This window comes from Ciconia boyciana, chromosome 12 (assembly GCF_034638445.1).
Source record: "Ciconia boyciana chromosome 12, ASM3463844v1, whole genome shotgun sequence".
Taxonomy (NCBI): Eukaryota; Metazoa; Chordata; class Aves; order Ciconiiformes; family Ciconiidae; genus Ciconia; species Ciconia boyciana.
In genome coordinates, this window is record NC_132945.1 from 795,306 (window position 1) to 816,279 (window position 20,974).

A 20,974-nucleotide genomic window follows, 5' to 3' on the forward strand; every position below is an offset into this window, starting at 1 on the left:
TTCCTCTCCCTGATGGTCTTCCCCCCTGTCAGCATCTTGAGGCTGCCTCAGTGTCCCCGCACGGACAAAGCCAGGCAGTCTGAAGGGCACCGGTGACAGGCAGGGAAAAGCAGTGAAGGTGGCCCTAGGACAGGCAGGAGTGGTCTGCCAAAGTGCTGGTCCCGCTTTGGGGGGGCCCCAGCGCCATGTCCTGGTCCGCCCTCGCTGACATTTGGCAGAGGGCTCAGCTGCCGTGTGCACCAACTGCTGGGGTATCGCGCTGCAAACGGCGCCTTGTCCTGGGGGAGAGCCACCGTGCTCTTGCACGCCAGCACGTGCTACCCGCCTGCCGTCAGCGCGCATGGCCCCGGGCTGCGCATGGGCAGGATCGTCCCCTGACGCCAGCCTGGGATGGGCAGTGGGCAGGAGCGGTGCCACCGGCTCGCCGGGCATCCACCAAGCGTCCTGCGGGAGTGACTCAGCCCCTGCACCGCTGCTGATCAACTCGGCATTGCTTATTCCGAAATAATCTCGTAAATCACCAGTTGGTGGGGATTTCTTATGTGCCTGCAAGAAGACTTCTTGCCTGGGGGCCTGTGAATCAGATGGCTTACACAAAAGTTCGTGGCATTGCCTTTTGTTATGGTACTTCTTGTGAACAGATGCTAAGCTTGCACAAATGTTTGCGGAAGGAAGATAAGGCGCCGTGAATAGAGTCGGAGTGAATGGCTAGGCCACATCTGATGGCTAGGGTGGATTTTACCCCTACATTTTGTTTTTCTCCCTGCTGGAGCCGCACCTGCAGGCTTGCCGAGCGGTGCCCGCTGCCCCGGGAGAGACTGGCTGCCCGCGGTGCCGGCGGCGGGGCTGGCTGCCCGCCATGCCCGCGGTGAACCTGGCCGTGCCAGAGGCTGCGGGGGCATCCGGGGACAACAGCGTGACCATGTGGGTACGGCTTGTCCCCCGGAGGGGAGAGTGCCCAGAGCCCTCTCGAGTGCATCTGTGACCGCTGCTGGCGAGCTGGAGCAGGGGCCGGAGTGAAAACCTAAACCGTCTGGGGTTTGGGTTTCCAGTGTCCTGCGTGTTGCCTTTGACAGCCAAGCTCCCATTTCTTTTGCTCTGGGGGTGTTTCTTTTCCCTCGCTCCTTCCCGCTGCCTGGGAACGGGAGCGCCGCTCGGTGCATTCGCAGCAGGAAGGAAAGCCTGGAGCTGTTTAAAACTTGCAATCTTCAGGGAATTTCAATCGCCGTCCAAGCCTGTTCGCAACCAACTGAATAACGGTGCAGGGTTTGAATCGCTGGCCCGCCTCCGCAGGCAGCGCTGCCTCCTCCCTCCCTGCCTGCCTGCCTGCCTGCCTGGGCCGAGCTCCTGCCCGCACTGGGGCTCTGCCCGGCTCCGTGCGCCGCAGGCAGCAGCCATGGGGGTGCCGGGGGGGGCTCTCCCCGGGGCCAGGGGCAGCCCCGCGGTCTAAGGGGGGGTCCGCGCCCGCCCCCCCCGCCCGGCCCATCATGCCGCTGCTGGATTTTTTCTGGGCTTGCTTCAAAAGATCCAAGGTAAGGAACCATCGATTTAACGGTGTCCGTCTTTTGACACCCTCCTAATTTCAGGAGAAGCTGCCGGAAGGGACGGTGGGGGAGGCGTCTCTAGCGGGGCTGGGGTTTGCGCACGGTGCCTGACGTCCGCTCCGGAGGGATGTCGTGCCCGCGCCCCGTGTGCGCGCGAAAGGTTAATTTTGGATGGGCCGTATGCGGATGCGTTGGTCAGCGCGCCCCGTGCTCACCGCTCAGCGACGGTACCCGCACCTCGCAGCCCCGAGGGCGGGCAGGGTGCTGCGCCCGGCCGAACGCGGGCAGCGTGTGCGTACGGGTGCAGCACCGGTGGTTGTAACGCAGTCGTCGACGGGCTCTGTCTGCGTGTGTGTGTGTGCGCTGCCAGCCCCCCGACGTGGTCTGCACGTGCCAAGCCGGGTCCTGCCGCGCACGGCCGGCGCGGTGCAGCTGGGCCGGGGCACCCCTGCGAACTGGGGCTCGCCTGGAGGCTTGGGTCGCTCCCGGCACAGCAGCGGGACCACGTCTGGCTTCACCGGCCTGGAGGGATGGAGCGGCTGCGAGCGGGATGACAAAGGAACAGTGAGACCAGAGGCCCCGAGTTTTTAATTTCCTGCAGCAGCGCTTCTCATGGCATCTGGTATTTTTCATTCGGGTTTAATTCCTCATCTGCTGCCTTAATAACGGGCAACTCTCTCTCTCTCTGACTGCCCCTGTTTGTTGCGTTGGATTTTTTGTATCACAGCTAGTGCAGTGCGGTGATAGGTGTGCCGGGTAGATTTTGGAGGTATTGTTAGTATGGATTTCAGGAGCTTCAGAGTGGAAAAGGCACTAAAATCCCTTCCCAGCCAGTGCCGGACACCGGGCTGCGTCAAGCAAGTGAATCTGCCGTGGCGAAATGAATGTGGAATGCACGCTGTTCCCCCGGGGTTTCAACGCAAAGCTTAAAATAGTTGAGTCTAAAAATGACATTTGTGAAATTCATTAATAATATTAGTAGCTGTCTTGTCCCTGCTGTCTCCAGAGAGCTTAGCAAGTCCTTGTTAACCCTCCTCGTCCCTGTGAGCTGTGTGTTGTTGTTGCCATTGTGCTCATGGTGACAGGGAGACGGGGACCGGGTCCCGCATCGCCCCTTGCAGAGCTGCAGCTCCCAGAGGGCTCCAGCCCGGCCTGCGCTGGGCTCCCCGGTGCCCCCAGACTGCAGCGAAGTCGAAAGCAACCAGCAGAGCACCGGTACCCTCTCGTCTGAGGAAGGGTCCAGCGGCCCAGCTGGCGTGGGTGGGGGGAAGAGGCGGCGAGCTGCTGGGGGCCGTGGGATGGCTCCTGCCCTCGCCGTCCCTGGCCGCCCCGGCGGCAGCTGCTCCTCTGGCCATGGCCCCAGGCAGCGCGTGGGCTCCTTCCCACCCGGGACGTGTTCCCAGCCCCCCCATCTGAGGACACTTCCCCGTCTGAACGCTCCCGTTTTACTCGTTAAGCTGATACTTCTATCTGCTTCTTGCTCAGAAAACGCTTTTGCGGTATGCCTGGAGCAGTGTGGGGACGGAGCGTGGGCAGAAGCCATTCATGGGTCTGGGAGTAACTTTGTCCTTTGGTTCTGGGGCTCTTCCTCCCCACCGTCACCCCCGGGCACTGAGGTGTCATGGCCAGGGACCCGTGCAGGGGCCTGTGACAGGGGAAGCTCCAGGCGACTGGAGGCTCCGGAAGATATTTGCCATGAGATAGCTGGGCTTTACGCTCAGAAAGGATGGGCTCTGCCCAAGGAGAACAAGCCCTGGAGAACAGGGGTGAGAGTCCCTTGGCTCACCATCTCCAGCTACCTGCCATGGGGAAAAAGAAAATCCATTTCAGTAGGCGTAGGCAAAGTGGTGCTTCCCTCGGCGCGGTGGCCCAGCAGTGAAGGATGGGGGACTGCCTGGATGGGAGCTTCCCCAGTGCTCAGAGGCGAGGACCAAAATGAGGTTTCTGCATTTTGTGCTGCCTCGTTAGCTCGGCCCATGAGGCTCTCGTTGAGTTTGGCATCGCAAAGCCCCAGAACGGCGATAACGGTCTCCCTGCTAGATCGACCGGTGCCTTGATCCCAAGTTCAGGAGTGGTTGTGCTCTTTGCATAGCTTCCTTTGCTGGTTTTAAGCTTCCGGTTGCTCTGCTTGCAGCCACACCACGTATTCTGGTGGACACTTCGTTTCTCTCGTCTTCTTCCGTTGGCATACTGCCGTTCCCGTATTTCCACTTCAATTCCACAGTGGCCACCAGCAAACAAGACCTGGCTGATCCCCACCGGGGTCCCACAAGTGCTGGACAAGTCCCCGTGGAGTGCGAGGCTCTGGGAGAGGGGCAGCCAGGGAGCAGCTCTGCCTGGCCAGAGCCGAGAGCTGCTCCCAGGGCTGAGCGGCTGGGTGGGCTTTGGGGCCAGTTGGGTGCCTGGGAAGCCGAAGGGACGGAGGACACCACCCTCCTGATTTCCCTGGGCGAGCACCGATGGCCTTGCATGGGGCTGAGGCTTCTGCTTCAGCCTGGTTTCCAGTTTTCCTCCCCGTGCCGGTGTTGCTCAGCTACTCACTGTGAACAGCGGAGGAATTTCTTGAAGGGGGAGAAACATGCAGGGCTCTGTCCATGGGATTAAAGCTTTCCAGGTTAAATGAGGTGGAGCTGTGGCTGGTGGAAGATTTCGTGGGAAAAAGGTGTTAGGGCCAGGACATGACGGCAGGGGAGAGGAGGTTCCCCAAAGCTGCCTTAGCACAGGGACCGGCTTTCCCTGCCCTCGCTATGGCCTGGGAGAGCAGCCCTACCGCATCGCGCGCCAGACCTTGCCCCACTCCGTGGGTATCAACTGCACGTGCTGGCTGCAAGGCTGATGTTTGCAGAGCTTGTGATAACAGACGCAATAGGGTCATCATCTCCCTGTCCAAACATTTTCGGCTCTGATGCTCTCCAGTTGCCCGCACGCTGCCAGAGCGGGGCTCGGGCGTCTGCGCAGGCTCTCCTGGGGGAGCACGGAGCCGAGCAGGCAGCTCTCGGGCAGGCGCTGCCGCAAGAAGCCCAGCAGCAGGGAGATGGTTAAGCCCATCTCCCCCCGGGTCATCCCCAGCCCCGCTGCCCCGGCAGGAAGAGGGGTCCCGGGTGGCCCGTGGGAAAGGCCGGCTCAGCAGCGCGCTGCATTCCTGCCGCGATCCCCGCTGCCCTGCCGGCACCGCTGGCCCCGCTTGGTGGGGCTGCGGCTGCGCTGGAGGGGGCTCGCCTGTGCCCGGAGAGGGGCCTGGGGAGGGTCCTGGGCTCTGTGCTCGCCTTGGGACCCAGGCAGCGCCGGGACGCTCCTGCTCCTCCACCTCCGTGCAAATCACTGTTGTCTCCCATGTGGTGGCAAGGCTCTGCCATCTGTAAATCACATTTCCCTTGGCTTTGTCCCCGCAGAAGTCCAGCCCCAGGCGAGAGGCAGCCCCTGTGCGTGGTGCTGGTGGCCCCTTCCCCACCCCGGGTGCTGTGCCCGTGGAGAGGCTCAAGGAGCAAGAGCCCAGCCTGCTTTCGGCTTTACTTTTTTTTTTTTTATTTCCTTTCTTTATTGTTGGCTTTCTGTGCCTGCCGACACCATTGTACGCTCTGCTCCCAGACCTGCCAATGCAATTAAAACATGGACACCTCCACTGCCATCTGTGCAGCCGCACAGGTACCGAGGGACGTGTTCGGGGGACCCCAGCCCGGTGCTTCCTCTGCTGGAGCCAGGCTCTGCCCACCGAGGCTCCCCCAGAGCCAGACCCAGCTCCAGCGTGGGCTGGTGTGGCACTGGTTGGAGGACAGAGCTGTGCCCGTTTGGGGTCGACCCTGCGCCTTGTCCGTCTTGGTGACCTATCGGCGCACAACACCCTTTTCCTTCCTTGTGGGGACCGGAGGGCAGGTGGAGATAGGGTGCAAAGCCAGCGAGCGTAGATGCAGGAGGGAGGAGAAGTTCCACGAGTGCTGGGTTAGGGCTTTGCTGGGCTGCAAGTCCCTGCGTTTAAATTCCCTTGTGCAGGCTCAAAGGGAAGAGGGCTCCTTCAGTAATTCACCCCGAGGCAGGGTCCGAGTGTCCTGGGATCTCTCCTCCTTCTGCTCCAGCTGTTTCTCACGCCGTTAGCAGAGCCCTTCTTCAGAGGAGCTGCTGCAGCCTCCCCGCCCCGGCTGCTGCTCCCTTCCCCCTTCGTTCTGCTGCTGGAGAAAGCACCCAAAGCAGCCATTCCGAAAGCAGATGCTCCCTGAGCCCTGGGGATGAGGCTGGCTTCTTCTGAAATTTGTCTTGGAAAAGCAGTTGTGCTTCATGCACCGTGACGATGGTTTTCACCCAAAGCCCTTGGGGTATTGTGGAACCTGGGTCCTGGGGTGTCCTGTGAGGTGGGAGGGGGCTGCCTGGGAGGGGGAGGCAGCGGTGGGGTCTGGCTGCAAAGCCTGGGAGCGGTTTCTCCGGCTGCGATCCTGCCATGGGTGCTCTCCCCAGGGGTTTCTCCGGTGGAAAGGCACCGGAGCTGCGGCTCTGCCGCAGGCAGAGCAGCAGCTGCAAGGAGGTGAGGGATGCTCGGGTGAGGGACCTGAGCTGGAGAAAAGACGGTGGGGGACAGCCAAGGACAGCCAAAGGGACTGGCCTTCAGGCAGCGCGTCCTTTGGCTCTGCCCGCTCCAGCCCCTGGGTGTCAAACCCAGGGCGAGGAGGAGGAGGAGGAGGAGGAGGAGGAGGAGGAGGAGGAAGAGGAGCGGGAGGTGACCCGCAGGTTTCCTGTGGCAGAGCCCTGTTTCCAGAGGGCTGAGGAGGGCTGTGCAGGGCCTGCGGGAGTGGACCTGGCTGTGATGCACCAGTGCATGGTGTGTGGTGCGCAGGCGGCTCGCGGGCATCACCCGCGGCACGGTGGCGCAGAGCAGAGCGCCGCGGTCCGCACGCTGGGAGGAACAGACTGCGACCTCCCGACCTCCGCGTTGGTTCCTTGCTGCAGATCTGACAGCCCTTGCCTGCCTATCTGTTCCCTCTCTGGCAATTTTGCAGCGTCCTTTTCAAGCTGTCGGGCAGAAAGGTCCGTCTCTCCAGCCCTCCCTCTCTCCCCAGCTCCCTCGCCTGCCCCAGCGATGCAGAGCCCCTGGGCCCCGCTGCTGCTCCTCCTCCGATGGCTTCCAGGAGCCAGGGAGCCGTGGTGGTGGGCGCCTGCTGGGCACAGCTTTTGCTAGAGCTCTGCTTGTCCCAGAGCCGGAGCAGGCACTGCTGGTCCCAGCTTCTCCCCAGGGAGCAGGGAGGGAGGTGGTCCTGGCCCATGGCCCCGTGTCTGTCCTGGGGCTGCCGCTGCTCTGCCCTGCGCCCGCTGCTCTGCCCTGCGCCCGCTCTCCTCCTGCCCGCTGCCGCGTCCTGGCTGCACGCACGTTGTGTGTGTGTTTGTTACCCTCTATAGCAAAAGGGAACCCTGCGGCACCTCCCGGGGGACCCTGCAGTCGCCTGTCCCCCCACTTCCCAAACTCCAGCAGCACCCAGGCGTGGACCGGTGGCTGAAGGGGCTGGAGCGGGGACCAAGCCTGAATGCGAGTGGTAGGAGACCATGCATATGAAAATCAAAAAGATAACAAAATGATTTCTGTTCTTTTTTCTTTCTTTTCACAGTGTTTCACATTGCTAGAAGATAAAAAGGATGCAGGTAAGCTGTGACAATGTTATTCAGGGCAGGAATGCCCTTGCTGTGGGGTGGGCAGGGGTTACAGGAAGAGGACCGTCCTCTTGCTGGGCTTCTGGTTTCGTCTGCCAGTAGTGTGAGTTTTCCCCCAAACTGTTATTTTTCAAAGGGGCAGCAAAGGCAGCCAGCGTGAGGCAGTGCCAGCCAGGGCACCCGCCAAGCCCCAGCAGTGCAGGAGGGACCCCCCAGGACGTGCCCAGCCCCTCCTTCACCCCGTCCTTTCCCCACCCTGGCTGTGAAGGCGGCGTGGCCGTACGTCGCACCGATCGCCAGTTAGTGGTGTGAAATCCTGGCTGCTGTGTGTGCGGAGGAGTCCTGCGGAGAGGAGCGGGCCCCCTCGCCGGCGTGCGTGCGCGGCCGTAGCTGTGCCGACACGGTGAGCCGTTCAACCAGGGCAGCCCAGCCCGGCAGTGGCTCCTTTCTGGTTCCTTTTCAGTTCCTCTCTTCTTTGTGGTGAACAACTTCATGCTCCGCAGATAAGCTCATTAGGAGCTCCAGAGCCTTGAAACTGCCGTGCCGTAGGAAGGAGGGTCTCCCCCGGCTTGGAGCCCCCTCCGCTTTGCATGATTGAGATGTCTCACCGGCGACAGCCGGGCAGGAGGGAATCGCGTTGCAGCTCCCGGCTGATCCGTGGCTGTTGTCCGCATGTCCACGGGCTGCTTCTGCCCTACCCGTCCCTCTGCAAAGGCGGGGGGAGAGGCTGGGGGTCAGGGCCACGCTGCCGCAGGGGGCTCATGGGTGCCGGGGAGGCCAGAGGCTGGCGGTGGTCTGCGGGAGGAGGAGGAGGAGGAGGAAGAGGAGGAGGTGTGCGCCTGCGGGGCTGGGGACGAGGGATGGGGACAGGGCTTGTGGGCTCCTGGACAGGGCACAGCCAGCTGCTCGTTTTAAGAACACTGCAGGGCCTCGCTGCCAAACTTGTCTGAAACGGCATTGCTGGTCCTGGCTGCTGCTCTGCTGGGTGTGAAGAGATGCTCTGGATCTCGCTTTGTCCTCGTGTTCAACCCCGGACAAACAGCCCCGTGGGCAAGCACAGCCCTGCTCGTGGGCAAGCTGGGTAGAGGTCCTGCATTTTATAATCTCACCAGTTGGTCTAACAGAGGCTCTTTGCTCAGCGACGCCTCCAGAAGTAAACCTGGCCCGGTCCTACAGTCAGCTTATGGTCACCAGCTCTCAGCAGCTCTGCAGGTGGAGGGACCCTGGAGCACTCCTCTGCCCTGTGTCGGCTCCTCTGCTTTCGGCAGAGGTCAAAACAGGTCCCGCAGACGATGGCTCTCGAACGGCAGTGAAGGCGGGGAGGAGCGGGACTGCCCGCGCTGCCGGCCGGAGCCTCCGGCGCTGTGAAACGGGAAACGCCGTCTTGCAGGGAGCCCACGGGATGTGCCCAGGGATCTCCGAGCAGTTCCCCTAACTGGAGGGCAATGACCCAGACTCTTGTTCTTCATCCACGTAAGGGTTAGGTGAGCTCTGAGCCCCGCCGGTGCAAGAGCCCAGGAGTGCAGGAAAGCTCTAGGCAACAAAAGGTGCTTTGTGAACGGAGCTCCAGAGGCAATCCTGGGTGGTCTCTCTTGCCCTTTCACGGGAGAGATTAACAACATGGATATCAAGAGCTTGTTAAAAAGGGTTAAAGAGCCCTGTGCAAGGGAAGGGGCAGGGAAGACTCCTACAGATGACATCCATGGCTACGATTTTGGGGGGAAGTATGTTTGTGGGTTTTTTCCCCTTGGTTAAAACCGCCTGTAAAATCCAAGCCTCTCCTGGTAAAGGCTCAGCTACATTCACACCAATCCCAGCCCGCATCTTCCTGGCCGTATGTCCACGTCCCAGCCTGACGAGCTCCGTGCTGCTGGAGGGATGCTCGGCCACCACGGCATCACGCTTGCGTAGGGGTCTGAGGGCAGGAGGAGCAGGAGCCCTCGCGTACGTGAGCAGCTTGGCGGTTTTACAGCTGTGATTCGATGCATCGACTGGAGCTGTAGCGGGCTACTCGGCACCGCTGCAGTCTGCAGCAGCGTGGTGCCCCGTGGAGCGTAGTTGAAGCTCTTCCTTTCATGTGAATTATGCTGGACTTGGAGCAAGCCTGTGGTCAGTTCTTACCCTCTGCTGGGGTTTTTAAAGCTCTGAGAAGAGGCCGGTGCAGTTGCTTGCTGTCGTCCTACTTGATCGTCCCCAGAAGGTGTTCTGACAAATGGGGGTCACTTAAGGAAACATTCAGACAGTGGTCTCAGGAGACACCATTCCCTTCCCTGATGATTTTTTAATCTCTTTGGGGTGGCTGTCAAGAGGACCTCAGCTCTCAAGACGATGGCATGAGGCAGGGTTGAGTTGGTTCTGCGTTCATCCCGGTAACTGTTGGGAACGTGCCTCTCCTGGCCCTCCCATCGCTTCCCGGAGCCTGCCCCTGATTCCCCCCCGCAGCAGTGCTCCTCTCCACCGCACCCGGCAAACTCCCCGAGCCGCTTCCCGAGGTGCAGCCGGACCCGCTCCCAGCTCCCAGGCCCCGTCCCTGCCTGCGAGCAGCCGGGAGCTGAGGCCCTGCTGCCACGGCCCCTTCCCTGAACGCCCGCTGTACAAAGTCGCTGCTGCTTCCACTGGCGTTAAAATAGCTGGGTATGCCGTGCTCCGCTCCCTCAGCAGTAACGGTGGAAAACGACTTGGATTTCAGCTGCTTGCTTGGAGGTAACGTTTCAGCAGGAGCACATGGGGACTCGGTCTCCTCCCAGCAGCGGCTGCCAGCCCAGCGGGGCATCGCCGATGCCTGTGCCGGCAGCGAGCACCGAGGAAGTCGGTGAATAGCCATCGCCGGTAACCCGCCTCCACAGCAGGGTCGCAGCCTGTCTCTCAGACAATTTAATGGAAGGAAAAAAAACCCCAACAAAGCAGAATTTTGATTTTTGAGATAAAACAGGCCAAACTGCAGTGTGCTACCCGGCGGGAGAGCCCTCTCCCCCGACCCCGTGGCGAGCTCTCCCTTCTTGTGGTGTGAGCGGGTAGCCGGGTGTCCCCGCCGTCCCACCCACCGCCCTGCCCAGCGCAGGACCCCGTGCGGGTCCCCTCCTGCGGCGACCCCAGGCCGTGGGGGGGACAGCGTCCGCTGTGCGGCCCCGAGCTGTCCCGCTGGAGCGGTCCCAGCCGGGGCCGGGTTTCCATGGATTTCCTAACCCTCCGCTTCCTCTCTGACATTCACTTCCCATGTATTGTTCTGGACAAAGCAGAAAGGAAAGGCTCGCACACCAGCTGTGCACGTGAAAACTGCATCCTCCAAATAAATTCCTGCCGATAGCAGCATCACGCCTCTCCAAAAGCAGGACCGGGAGCACGCCCTGCAAATGTCATTAAGCAGTGGCCTCTGCTAACTGCCGAGGGATGGGGACTGAGCTCACGGCTTCTTTCAGTGCAGCCAGGCAATGATGATATTACAGTATTTCAAAACTGCGCTTCTGCGACTGGAGGTGGTGAAATAATAGAGAAAAGCAGCACGAGGGACTCTGCTGAACTTTTGCCCCCGCATGAAATAATAAGGTTGTATTTACCCAGCATCTGGATCTCCGAAAATAACCCGCTAAATTTAGCTGTTGTTGATATGTTGTCACAGCTGAGTTGTTCTCTCTTTACAGGAAAATCTCTTGCACTGGTTCTGTTGGTTTGTAGCCTGAGCACGAGCCCTTCATTCCTCGCCCCGCATGCTTGGTGCCCTGTTTTTTTGGGGAGAAGACGGGGATTGGGATCTCTTTTTCTGTCATTGCCTGAATGGGTTGAAAGGGAGAGAGACCGGGGGGCTGGCAGGGTGGCTGCTGCGAGGGTGTGCGGCCGGGCCGGGCTGCGCAGGCGTGCAGGGGCCAGCAGCGCTGCCCTCGGCACCGGGGCCGTGCTCTGGCTGCAGCATCGACGCCAAGGGAGGAGACCGGAGGAGACCCATGGCTTGAAGGTGTGGGGTGGGATGCTGGACGTGGCTGCAGGGACCTGTTTCTGGGGACTTCTGAAACTCCCTGAGAAATCGTGGTGGAAAATGTGGTCATGGGTGTGGATTCTGAGCAAGGAGGTAGGAAGTAGAAAAGCTGAACTGAATGTGACTATCGGTGGTTTTGGTGTGACATGTGATGAAAGGGAGCCTGCGTTGCTCCTTCCTCTTCCCTGTCCGCCCGCGGGGTCAGTCTCGGGCTTGGCTGGTGAATCACGCTGAAACGCCGACCGCTGTCCCAAAGTAACTTCAGGTCCCTGGTCCCAGAGTGACTTCAGGTCCCTGCCCGGAGCCGCGCAGCCCCGGGAGCCCGGGCAGGCGGCAGCCCCCGTCCCAGAGCCCCGCTGGTGCTGGCCTGGGAGCAGCGGCACCCGACCCGTGCTCGGACAGGCTCTGCCGCTCCTTTGGTTATTCTTCATGAAGGAAGAGAGTTGTTTCTCAAATACTCTCATTTTCCTTCTGTTACAGCCTCTGTGCCCCTACTCCTGGGCACTCTCCTATCACTGGGAATTGATCCTCTGCCTGGCTAGTGTAAAATGCTTTGTGATGAGCTCTAAGTAGTAAAAAAGTTTTTTAAAAAGTAAAAAGATAATTCCTAAACCAGAATTTATACAGTAAAAATCACCCTGCCAGGGCAGCTGCAGAGCAAACAGTTTATGCTTCTTTCCGTCAGATGTTTTCTCAGGAGCAGGGGACAGCATCTCCTCAGGCTTGAGACACAACCTCCAGCGTTTCCTTTTCAGCCTTCTCAGTGAACCCTTGAGGTTATTTTTGAACCGCTGAGCTCTCCGATACGTATTTATCCATATTGGTTTAATTTCCCCTAGAAGGTAGGCTGCTGCTAAAGCCTCTGGGCAGAGCCAAGGTTGGAAGCTCGGACGTTTCCTGCCCGTCCCCATGGGTCACCGGCTGGGGATGTTTATGGGTCGGTGCCTTCTGCACTGTTTCACTAAAACACCTTCCTCAGTGCTGTGCCAGGCACTGCCCGTCCCCGTCGCTGCCTCCGTAACGCCCAGCCGCTTTCCAGGAGCCGCTCTTTGTGCTGCTGCTTCTCTGCAGCCCCGCGGAGAGCTGCTGGCAGGGAAGGCGGCTCCCATATACATCCATGGAGCCCCGCATATAATTACATCCTTGGTTAATTAAGAGGAACCACCATGGCACTGATAGGGGCATGCAAAGGACTCCTGTTAATATCTTGGCCTACAGCAATTTTAAACACTTTTGGTTTTGTTCTCGCATCACCTTTTTGCTCTTTCGGCAAAACCACAAAGGCTGCGGGATCAGCCCCCCCCTTTCCCACCCCCTCTCCCCCCCGAGGGACGGGCAGGCTGCTGAGCGCTCGTGCTGCCATGGCTGGCTCCTGAGAAACAAGCCAAAAACGTGCAAGGAGAAAAAATACTTGCAAAGAAAATCAAAACCAACTTGGCCACACTTCAGTTTTTCCAATATATGGTCGTGGGGAAACTATTTGTCAGAGGCAAGAGGCCCCTCCAGCCCACGAATTGAAGCCATTTCTTGTCCTTGTTCCCCTTCTGCCTATAAAAATTTCTGAAACTCTGAAACCCAGCGACTGCTGCAGTAACTGATTCCCATCCCCCAGCTCATCTCCCCAGTCCTTCTGGGGCTTTAATTTCAGGGTCTGGAAGTTTTTCTGTTTCCTGTGGCTAACAAAATGCACATTCCCCCCTCTGAACAGCAGGATCCTATCACGAATTGGGTCACTTGCTTCGAAGGCCAGAAAGGAAGAGCCTTGGTTAGAGAGAGGGCTTTTCCCGGTGTCGGCTGGGCTGCGGGGCGCTTGGGAAGCGCGGAGAACGGGCTGGGAAAAGGCCCCTTTGGGCACCTTGTGCCCAGCGTGTCGCCAGGTTTTTCCCATGGCAGCAAGGAGCGATTGAGACAGACTGGAATGAAATTGCAGGCAAGAAAGTACATTTATATCTGCATCCTCTGGGCAGTTTGCATGAGACCAAAAGGGTGAAGAGGGAAGTTTTGAGTGTGGTTACTTCCCTGAAATTAAAATGAGAAAATACGTTGAAAACTGACAGAGAGGTTTGGCTGTACAATGTTTTTTCTTTGGTAAGAGCTTTGACCCGTAAGCTGCGTTAAAAACGCAAAGAAAGGTAACGTTTCCTGTGTCTGAAATAACCCCTCTGTACTTCTGGGGAGAACTTTGCTGTAAATGGAGGAGGCTCCGGGCTGGGCGAGCAAACACGGCCTTTGTGGGCGCTTTGTAATACTCCTGTGGTTTTCTTTTCAAAGCCCGAGAGGTCAGATGGGAAAAAAAAGGTGTGAGGTGCTTGGAGGCCAGTCCGATCTTGTTAATTCCTTCTCTTCTTGATGAGGAGGCTCTGACTCCTGCCTGAAACGTCCGCAGCGCTTTGAACACCGGCTCACCCGCGGGAGCAGAGGCGGGGGCGAGAGCGTTCCCGGGCACGCCGGTGCGGTGTTGGACCAGAGCGTCGATGACTCAGTTTTAGGTGCACGGGGCTGAGATGCGGCGTCCCCATCGCAGTGACCGTGACCCCCGGCGCTGGGGCCCCGGGCCCGGCGGGAGCTGAGCCGGGTCGGGGGCAGCTGGCTCTGGCCGGGGCGGGCCGCGGCCCCGGGGCGGCGGAGGGAGAGCGGCCGCCGCGCAGGACCGGGAGCACGAAGAGAGCGGGAGCCTTCCGGGCCGGCGGCTTCCTCCGCCGGAGAGACCGCTTGTGAGTCTCCGTCGGGGGAGGGGGAACAAGCGGGAAGGGAGCGGGCGTTCCCTCTGCCCGCCGGCCCGGCAGCGGCGGTGCGCGGCCCCGGCCCGGGAGCCCGGCCGCCGGCGGGGGAGGAGCCGCCGCCGCTCGCCCTTTCCGCCGCGGAGCGCAGCGATGGGCAGCCGCCGGGCCGGGGCCGGGGCCGGGGCCGGGCCCGGGCCCGGGCCGCCGCCGCGCTGGGGCTCCGGGCGGTCCCTGGGGCTGCGGCTCCGCCGCGCCGCGGCCGCGGCTCCCTGCGGGTGGGGACGGCGCGGGCGAGCAGGTGAGTGGCGGGCAGGGGCAGGGGCAGGGGGAGGCAGAGGCCGGGCAGGGCCGGGCCGGGCAGGGCCCCTGCCGCCCCGCCGCCCCCTCCGGCTCTGCCCCGGCTCGGGCGGTGGGCGAGGACGGGCAGCGGGAGCCCCGCGCCGCCCGGGCGGAGCCCCGGGGCTGCCGAGCCGCTGGCAGCCGCCTCCTCTCCCTCCTCTCCCTCCTCTCCCTTGCTCCGCACCTCAGCCTGCGGGGAGCGGCGGGAGGGACCAGCCTCGCTGCCTGCGGGGGTCAGCCCGGCCCGGTCCGGGGGCCTGGGGAAAGAGCGGTGGGCGCAGGGAGGCAGGGCTGCCGGTGGAAGGTGGGCTTCGGCGGGGTCGGCGCGGGTGGGATGCGAAAGGCAGAGCGTGGGCTGAAAGCGTGGGCTGCGAGGGGCCTGGGGCTTCGCTTGCCTTTCGATCTGAAATAGCGGGACTTTGGTGACGTTCTGGCCCGGTGTCTCCGCTTGCCTGCTGTGCCTGAGCGGGGCGATGAGGGTGTTGCTGGTGCGGCCGGAGGGACAGGTCGTGTCTGCTGATGTCCCCGACTGCAGTGCTGGTGAGGTTTAGTGTGTTTATAATGGCTGGTGAGGATGTTTGTATGAGGTAGAGCCTTGAGCCTCGTCACTTGAACGTTGCAGAGACTGACCCTGCTCTGTTCGCCAGCTCCATGCTGGGGACTGGTTTTCTGTGTGCTCGGCGTGCGACAGAGCGGGGATGCCCCAATGGTACTGCAGCCCCCGGTCTCGCTCTTTGCTACTGAAAACACTGGGGAGAATGAAGACACTGGGAGCGGCGGGGGGCGGGGGGCTTCACTCCGAGCCCGTCTCCTGGCCGATGGGGAGCCGGGGGTCCCAAAGCCAAGTGGTGCCTGTCCTGAGCTGACTGGTAAAGCAGATCAGCCGCCCAAGGGGCTGTCAGAAGAAAAGAACCCCATGCTTTTCATCAAAAAAGAGGCATTATTTTGTACTTGAGAGTGTCTTAATGATGCTTGTATCAATCTTTTTATTAAGGCTGTTGAAATGCTTGAGGAATCTTTGTTCGTTTGGAACTCCAGTGCTAAAGCTGGTTTGATGTGTCTTTTAAAGATGACTGTGATAACAGTGTGTGGATAACAATCTTGAAAGTGATTTATTTTGGGTTGTGTGAAAGAGGAACCACTGTGGCTCTGTTTCGCAGTCAGCTGCGATGCTCAGTGAAGAATTACGTCTCTTACCTGCCCTGAGACTCGTGTTGGAGACTCGTTCCTCCTGCTGTTAAACGATCCCTTTGGGAATGTCCCAAAACGTGCCGGGTGGACAGGGGTTATTCCTCAGGGATGGGGAGATCAGCTTAGTTTGTCGCAGGCGAGGGGACCACGGAGTTTTCCAAAGAGCTCCCGCTGCCGGACCCCGTGCCGGTGACATTGCCCACCTTGGTGCCGGCGCGCTGGGGTGAGCTGTAGCCAGAGGCTGTCAGCCCAACGGGGCAGGGGACGGAGAGGGCAGGAGGTTGTTTTGGGACGATCTGCACAAGAGCTGGGAGCACAGCCACAAATCCTCTCCGAGGGTCTCCCAGAGGGTCCGTAGTTGCTCCCAGGAGCCAGCCGTGCCAGTAAGATTTCCAAGAGATTAATCAGCATCTTGTCTCTTTTCACTTGTCTTGGTAAACCCTGTACGTGCTTCCTGAGGCTGGACCAGAATGGAAACCCACCTTCTTGGACTTGCAAGCCACCACCGTTATCTCTGGAAGAACAAACCAGTCTGGTTTGTTGCATCCCCCTTAGCAGACCTGCAGTAGTCGGCATTGCTTGTGAGCCCCTGCTTGCAAACACAATGCCATCTCCTCTGCCAGGCTGCTCTTCTGTCTGCCTGCTATGGCAAAGTCCATGTGTGGATTGGCGGACCTGGTTCTTCACCATCCCCTTGGTGGTACTGGTTGCGTGGAGGGAGGGCCAGCAGCAGCAATCCCCCCTCGGTGTAAGGGGAGGAGGCTCTGGCATGGGTGGATGAAGCAGAAACAGCTGGGGTAATTGAGCTGGTTGCTGCTTCTCATTGCTCGCCAACGTGTTTACCTTCCAGGGGCTGGAGGCTTTTTGCTCTGGTTCAGCAGTGGCCACATAATCCGGATTCCTTGGATAAATTCCTGCTGTTTCTCTGAGATCTGTGGCTGCTGTTTTAATTGCCTAGAGCTCTGGGCCAGACACAGGACCCTTGTTGCACAAAATCAGCTCCCATGAATGATGCTGTTGTGTGTATGTCTCTGAGTTTCTCTCTTCCTCCCTCTTGCCCTCCTCCCTTGGAAGCTGGGGAATTCAGTATTGGTGAAATCCTGCCTGCTGTACTCGTGCAGCTGGCGACACCGGCTCCATCTGCCATTTTGTGTGTGCCAGTTAACTTCTTTCTCCTGATATTCCTCTCGTAAACAAGGATACTGAAGCCATCCTCCTCCTCTCGGCCGGAGCCAGCTTGCTCACTCCACGCTGGTGCTGGCCCTGTGCCGAGACCGGTGCCGGAGCATCCCCGCGGCACCAGAAGCCGTCCTGCGAGGGGCCAGGGCTGGCTCTTGGGACGCGCCTCCCGCGGTTGAGTCTCAGCTCCTCACAGGAGGGATGCGGTGGGGGTGAGCTGGCGTCAAGGTGGATGGGGCCAGGGCGGTTTTGGGTTATCTGTGCTGCAGAGAGGTCCTGACGTGGGCGGGAGCGGAGGAGCAGGCAGCTCCGCTCCTGCTCGCCGTTATTAGGGCCTTGAGCGGGATGCCCGACGCCAAATCGGGTTTGTGGCCATCTTTCTTTATGCATAACGCCCCGGTACCCCGCACAGATCCGCGTGGATCCGCGTGCCCTGCAAGGGCACAAACGCGCCCGCGCTGCCGTGGCGAGACCCCCGGCAGGACCCGCGGGCGGGTTTGCCGTGTGCAGGTGTGTTGGGGATGCTCTGCTGGGCCTGGGGCTCCTGGGGGGTTCACTGGGGACCCGGAGGTCGGAGGGGCTGCGGTGGCAGCGGCATGGGTGGCTGCTTTTATAGCTGCGGGTTGAGAAAAGCGAACAAGCGTTCTGCATTGGGTGGCCGGACAGGGAATAAATCAGGCACCCCAAGGTGGGAGAGGGCGGCAAGCGCAGGCTGGGCCCGGCTCTGGCACGGGTTTAGGTCCCGGTGAAGCTGGGTCACGTGAAAGTGTCGCCGGCTTCTCCTGTTCTCCGTCTGCGGCAGTGGAAAATTATGAACCGTGAATAACACTTGCATCAGCAGAGCAGGAGTCCCCCGACATCTGCTAGTGAATAAATTCACCCAGGACACCCACTGCTGCTGTGTTCGTTTCTGTGGTCGGTTTTTATTTACACACCTGAAAGAAAAAGTTAACTTCCCCATCCCGTCCCCCCCCACCCCCGTTTATTTTGGTTGTTGGAAAAAGAGCAGCAGCTAATGACCGTCTCGGGGCTGCTCAGGATGTGTTCTCTGTGGGTGTGGGGGTTTTCCTTTCACGGTGGGTGGCCGACTGGAGCAAGGATGCTTTTCCCAGGGATTCGTATTATTATTATTATTTTTTTTTCCTTCTTTCAGTCGTTTGCTTATTTTGACTTTTCCAGGGTGTTGTCATTTGGCGTGGGGTGTTGTGCGCCGTGGCCAGCAGAGGGCGCCCTTTCCTGCGCCGCTGCCGTGGGGGGGTGTCACGCGTGGGGGGTGTCACGCGTGGGGGGTGTCACGCGTGGGGGGGTGCGCTGCCGGTGGCCGGGGCGGTGCGGAGGCTTTGGATGCTTTAGTGAAACTTGCCGCTCACCGGTACCAGAGCCCCCCGCCCGGGGCTAGTCCCTCGCAGGGCCCGCAGCTGTGCTGGGAGCCGGTGGGGTGCTGCGGCGGAGCAGGGAGGGTCTCCCGGTGCCTTTGCCTTTGCAAGCTCAGGTCGGCTGTCCCGGGGTTTCCTGCTGGAGCCTGGGGAAGCCCCCCAGGGGTGGAAGCCCCCGGCTGCAGGGGGTGGGCTGCTTGCGTCGGCGTGCCCTGCGCGTCTGGCAGTGCTGTGTCCTCGCGGCGCTGGGAAGCGTTTGATGGGGGATATGCTGCTCCGGCCCAATGCCAAATAATCGGGCTTTTTCAGCATCGGTATTGTCTGAGCTTCCCAGCCCTGGCAGAGGTGTTCAGCGTGCATCTCGGTGTAATCTGTCCCGCAAAATGAGCCTTCGCCTGTAGCTGTGGTGTGGCCCGGCCAATTTTCCTGCTGGACCTCACCCAGAGCAGGGAAGGGGTGTGAGCGCTGGCCCACGAGGAGGCAGCTTGGGCAGCAGAAGCCAGGCTGCAGCACGGGCAGCACAAACGGCTCAGCCGAAAATGTCTTGACCTCAGGTCTGCGGCTTGGGCTGGGCTGTATGCGCACGCTGCTCTTTACAGGTAGGGTCAGGATTCAGCCCGGCTTTCCCTGGGTGCGTGCGGCTGAGGCGGCTCCACTCGCTCGGCCGCAGCCGCCTGCCCAGCTCGGGGTGCATTGGAGTGCACACAGCTCTTCTGAAGTCCTGTTTACGGTCCCCTGTAAGGGCCGGGCCGAGGTTGTTCCTTCGAGCCCATTATGGAGCTTTCCTGGGTTTAGGTCTGGGTGTCCTGAGCAGCCGGGTGGCACCCACCCTCCCTGCTGGGAGGAGGAGGAGGAGGAGGAGGAGGCAGCCTGTTCACCCTTACTGACGTTTTTTTCCTAGTATTCAGCCAGCCCAAAAGGGCCTTTGTTGGATTTTTTTCCTCTCCCTTCTCAGCGGCGCCCTTTGGAGCACCCTAAACAGCCCCTTTCCCCTTGCTGGGGGTGGTTATCCGGGGCTGGGCAGGGCACCTCCAGCCCCCCGCGGCGTGCTCTGGCTGGCAGCCCCGGTTCCTGCCAGCCCTGCCTGGAGGGCAGCGTGCTCTGGGCTGTTCCCGTCCCTCGTCCTTCTGCGCCGGCCGCAGGCAGCGTTAACCCCTTTGCTGGGTGCCCCGTGTGAGCACCCGCGTGTGCACCCGCGCACACTGGGCGCCTTGTGCAGGTGGCGGGGCGGCCCGAAGGCGAGCCCGTGGGCGCTCCGCCATTCCTCGGCAATACGCTGGGAACTATTAATATCGCCGGGCGTGAATGCGGCCCATTCATGGGGCGGCGGGGGGGGAGGGTGCGGTATGCGCAATTTTTACTCCTCCCAGTGTCCGCCCCGGCAGCACGGCCTCGGCTTTCCTGGTGCGAGCGGGGCAAGCGCTCGCCCGTGGGGTCCGCGTGGGACCGGCCGCTTTGGTCCTGCCCTCTTTGACGCCTGTTTATAGCTCAGCGTCTCCGGGACATTTCCTGCCTCTCTGCCCCCACACTCTCCCCGTTCCGGCTTTGCATGAGGAAGTGAGCGGAAAATGCTTGAAATCCTCCTCTGAGCCGAGCGCTTTTTCCACTGGCCATCACCGTGCCGCTGGGGCTGCCCGGGCGCTGGTGCCCGGCTCTGACCCGCCGTGGTGCCGGGCGAGAGGCGAGCCCCAGCTGAGCTCCCGGCGAGCCCGTGGCAGCATAAAGGGTTGTGAGCTCCGTCCTTACCTGGCCGTGCTCCTTGCGTCGGAACAGTGCTGCATCTTTCTGCTTCTGCCCCTTTCCCACTTATGTGGCCAGAGTGAAATATCCATCCCGGCCGTCCCTGGGGTGCTGGCTCAGCAGTCAGCACCCCGAGGCTTTGCAGCCATCGTCTGTTTCGAGGTTTTGCTCCCCCTCTGTCCCTTTCTGTCACCCTCCCCAGGAGCTGGGGAGCAGCGCTTTGTGGATGTTGGTGCTTCTGGGGTCAAGGCTCGGCCGGGTTCCTGATACCCCGACCCCCCTTCTGACCCCTCGTTTGCCTGCGGCTCTGTAGCGGGGTGCTGGCAGCCTCCATCACTCCTTGTTTTAGTGACCTTCCACTGATCTCTGACAGTGCGGATCGACAGCCGCTCCCTTCGCCGTGGCTGACCGCAGGGGTGGCACCAGCAGCAGGAGCCCCCGGCCCCCTGCCCACCCCCGGTCCCTGGCTGGCGAGAGGCTCCCTCGCACAAAGCTGTACGGAGACTTTCAAGTCAACAACAGCCGCATGGAGAGGCCTGTTGCCGAGAGCCCCTTCCCTCCCCAGGCGCTCGTCGAGGGGCTGCAGCGCGGGAGCAGAGCAGAGGCAGTCGGGAGGTTGGTGGGAGGAGGGCCAGGAGCTTGGGGCTGGGCAAGGAAGGAAGGAGGTGTGCATCAAAAGCCTCTCAGACTAGGAAAACAATGGAAAAAAATGTTTTTTTTTCCCCTGATTCTCACATGTTAGGGTGCTTGGGCAACCTTCCAACTCCCACCAGTAATTTCAAGAGAAAAGCAGGTTTGTGGCATCCCTACAGTGTACCTGGTCTCTCCCGCTTTTCTGGCCATCCCTGCGCCAAATCACACCACCACCTGTCTCTCCTTGCGTGGCGTCGGTGCTCTGTGTTCACCATCAAGCCTCTTGCCCAGTGTGCCGTCATCTCCGTCTCACACTCTGCCTCGTCTCTGCTTCTCCTCCTTTCATGCTCAGGCTGGTGCTTCCTGACCTCCAGCCCTTTTGCCTCCCCTTCCTCACAAACAAATTCCTTCTTCAAGTCTGCCTTAAACACTGTTTTTTCCTCTTAGCCCCTCTATTCCAGACCCTATCCCCCATTTTCTTCTTCACCCTCTTGCAAATAGTCTGCGGTTGGTCCCATCACCCACGGCACGGGTCTGGGATCCAGAAGCCAGGCTGTGAGATGCGTGTGTGCTGTGGGAAGGATCTTCCTCCCCCTGCGCTGCCGAAGGAGTAACTACCGAGCAAGAAAATCCCCTGCAGCG

At 60.6% G+C, this 20,974-nt stretch overlaps 1 protein-coding gene across 4 annotated transcripts in view; it reads left to right on the plus strand.

The window, feature by feature from the left end:
• Positions 1-1,323: 1,323 nt before the first annotated feature.
• Positions 1,324-20,974, plus strand: part of STARD8 (StAR related lipid transfer domain containing 8) — a 68,022-nt gene continuing 48,371 nt past the window's right edge. The window contains exons 1-3 of one of the 4 annotated variants that reach the window (XM_072877092.1): positions 1,324-1,532; positions 7,136-7,169; positions 7,315-7,581. Coding sequence is in view for 1 of the 4 variants with exons in the window: in XM_072877091.1 (XP_072733192.1) it covers positions 1,488-1,532; positions 7,136-7,169 (79 nt within the window). In the remaining 3 variants the exon portion in view is untranslated. Of the gene's footprint in view, positions 1,533-7,135; positions 7,170-7,314; positions 7,582-13,509; positions 13,866-14,123; positions 14,173-20,974 lie in introns of those variants that run through there. The other 3 variants (XM_072877091.1, XM_072877094.1, XM_072877097.1) reach the window with 3 other exon arrangements.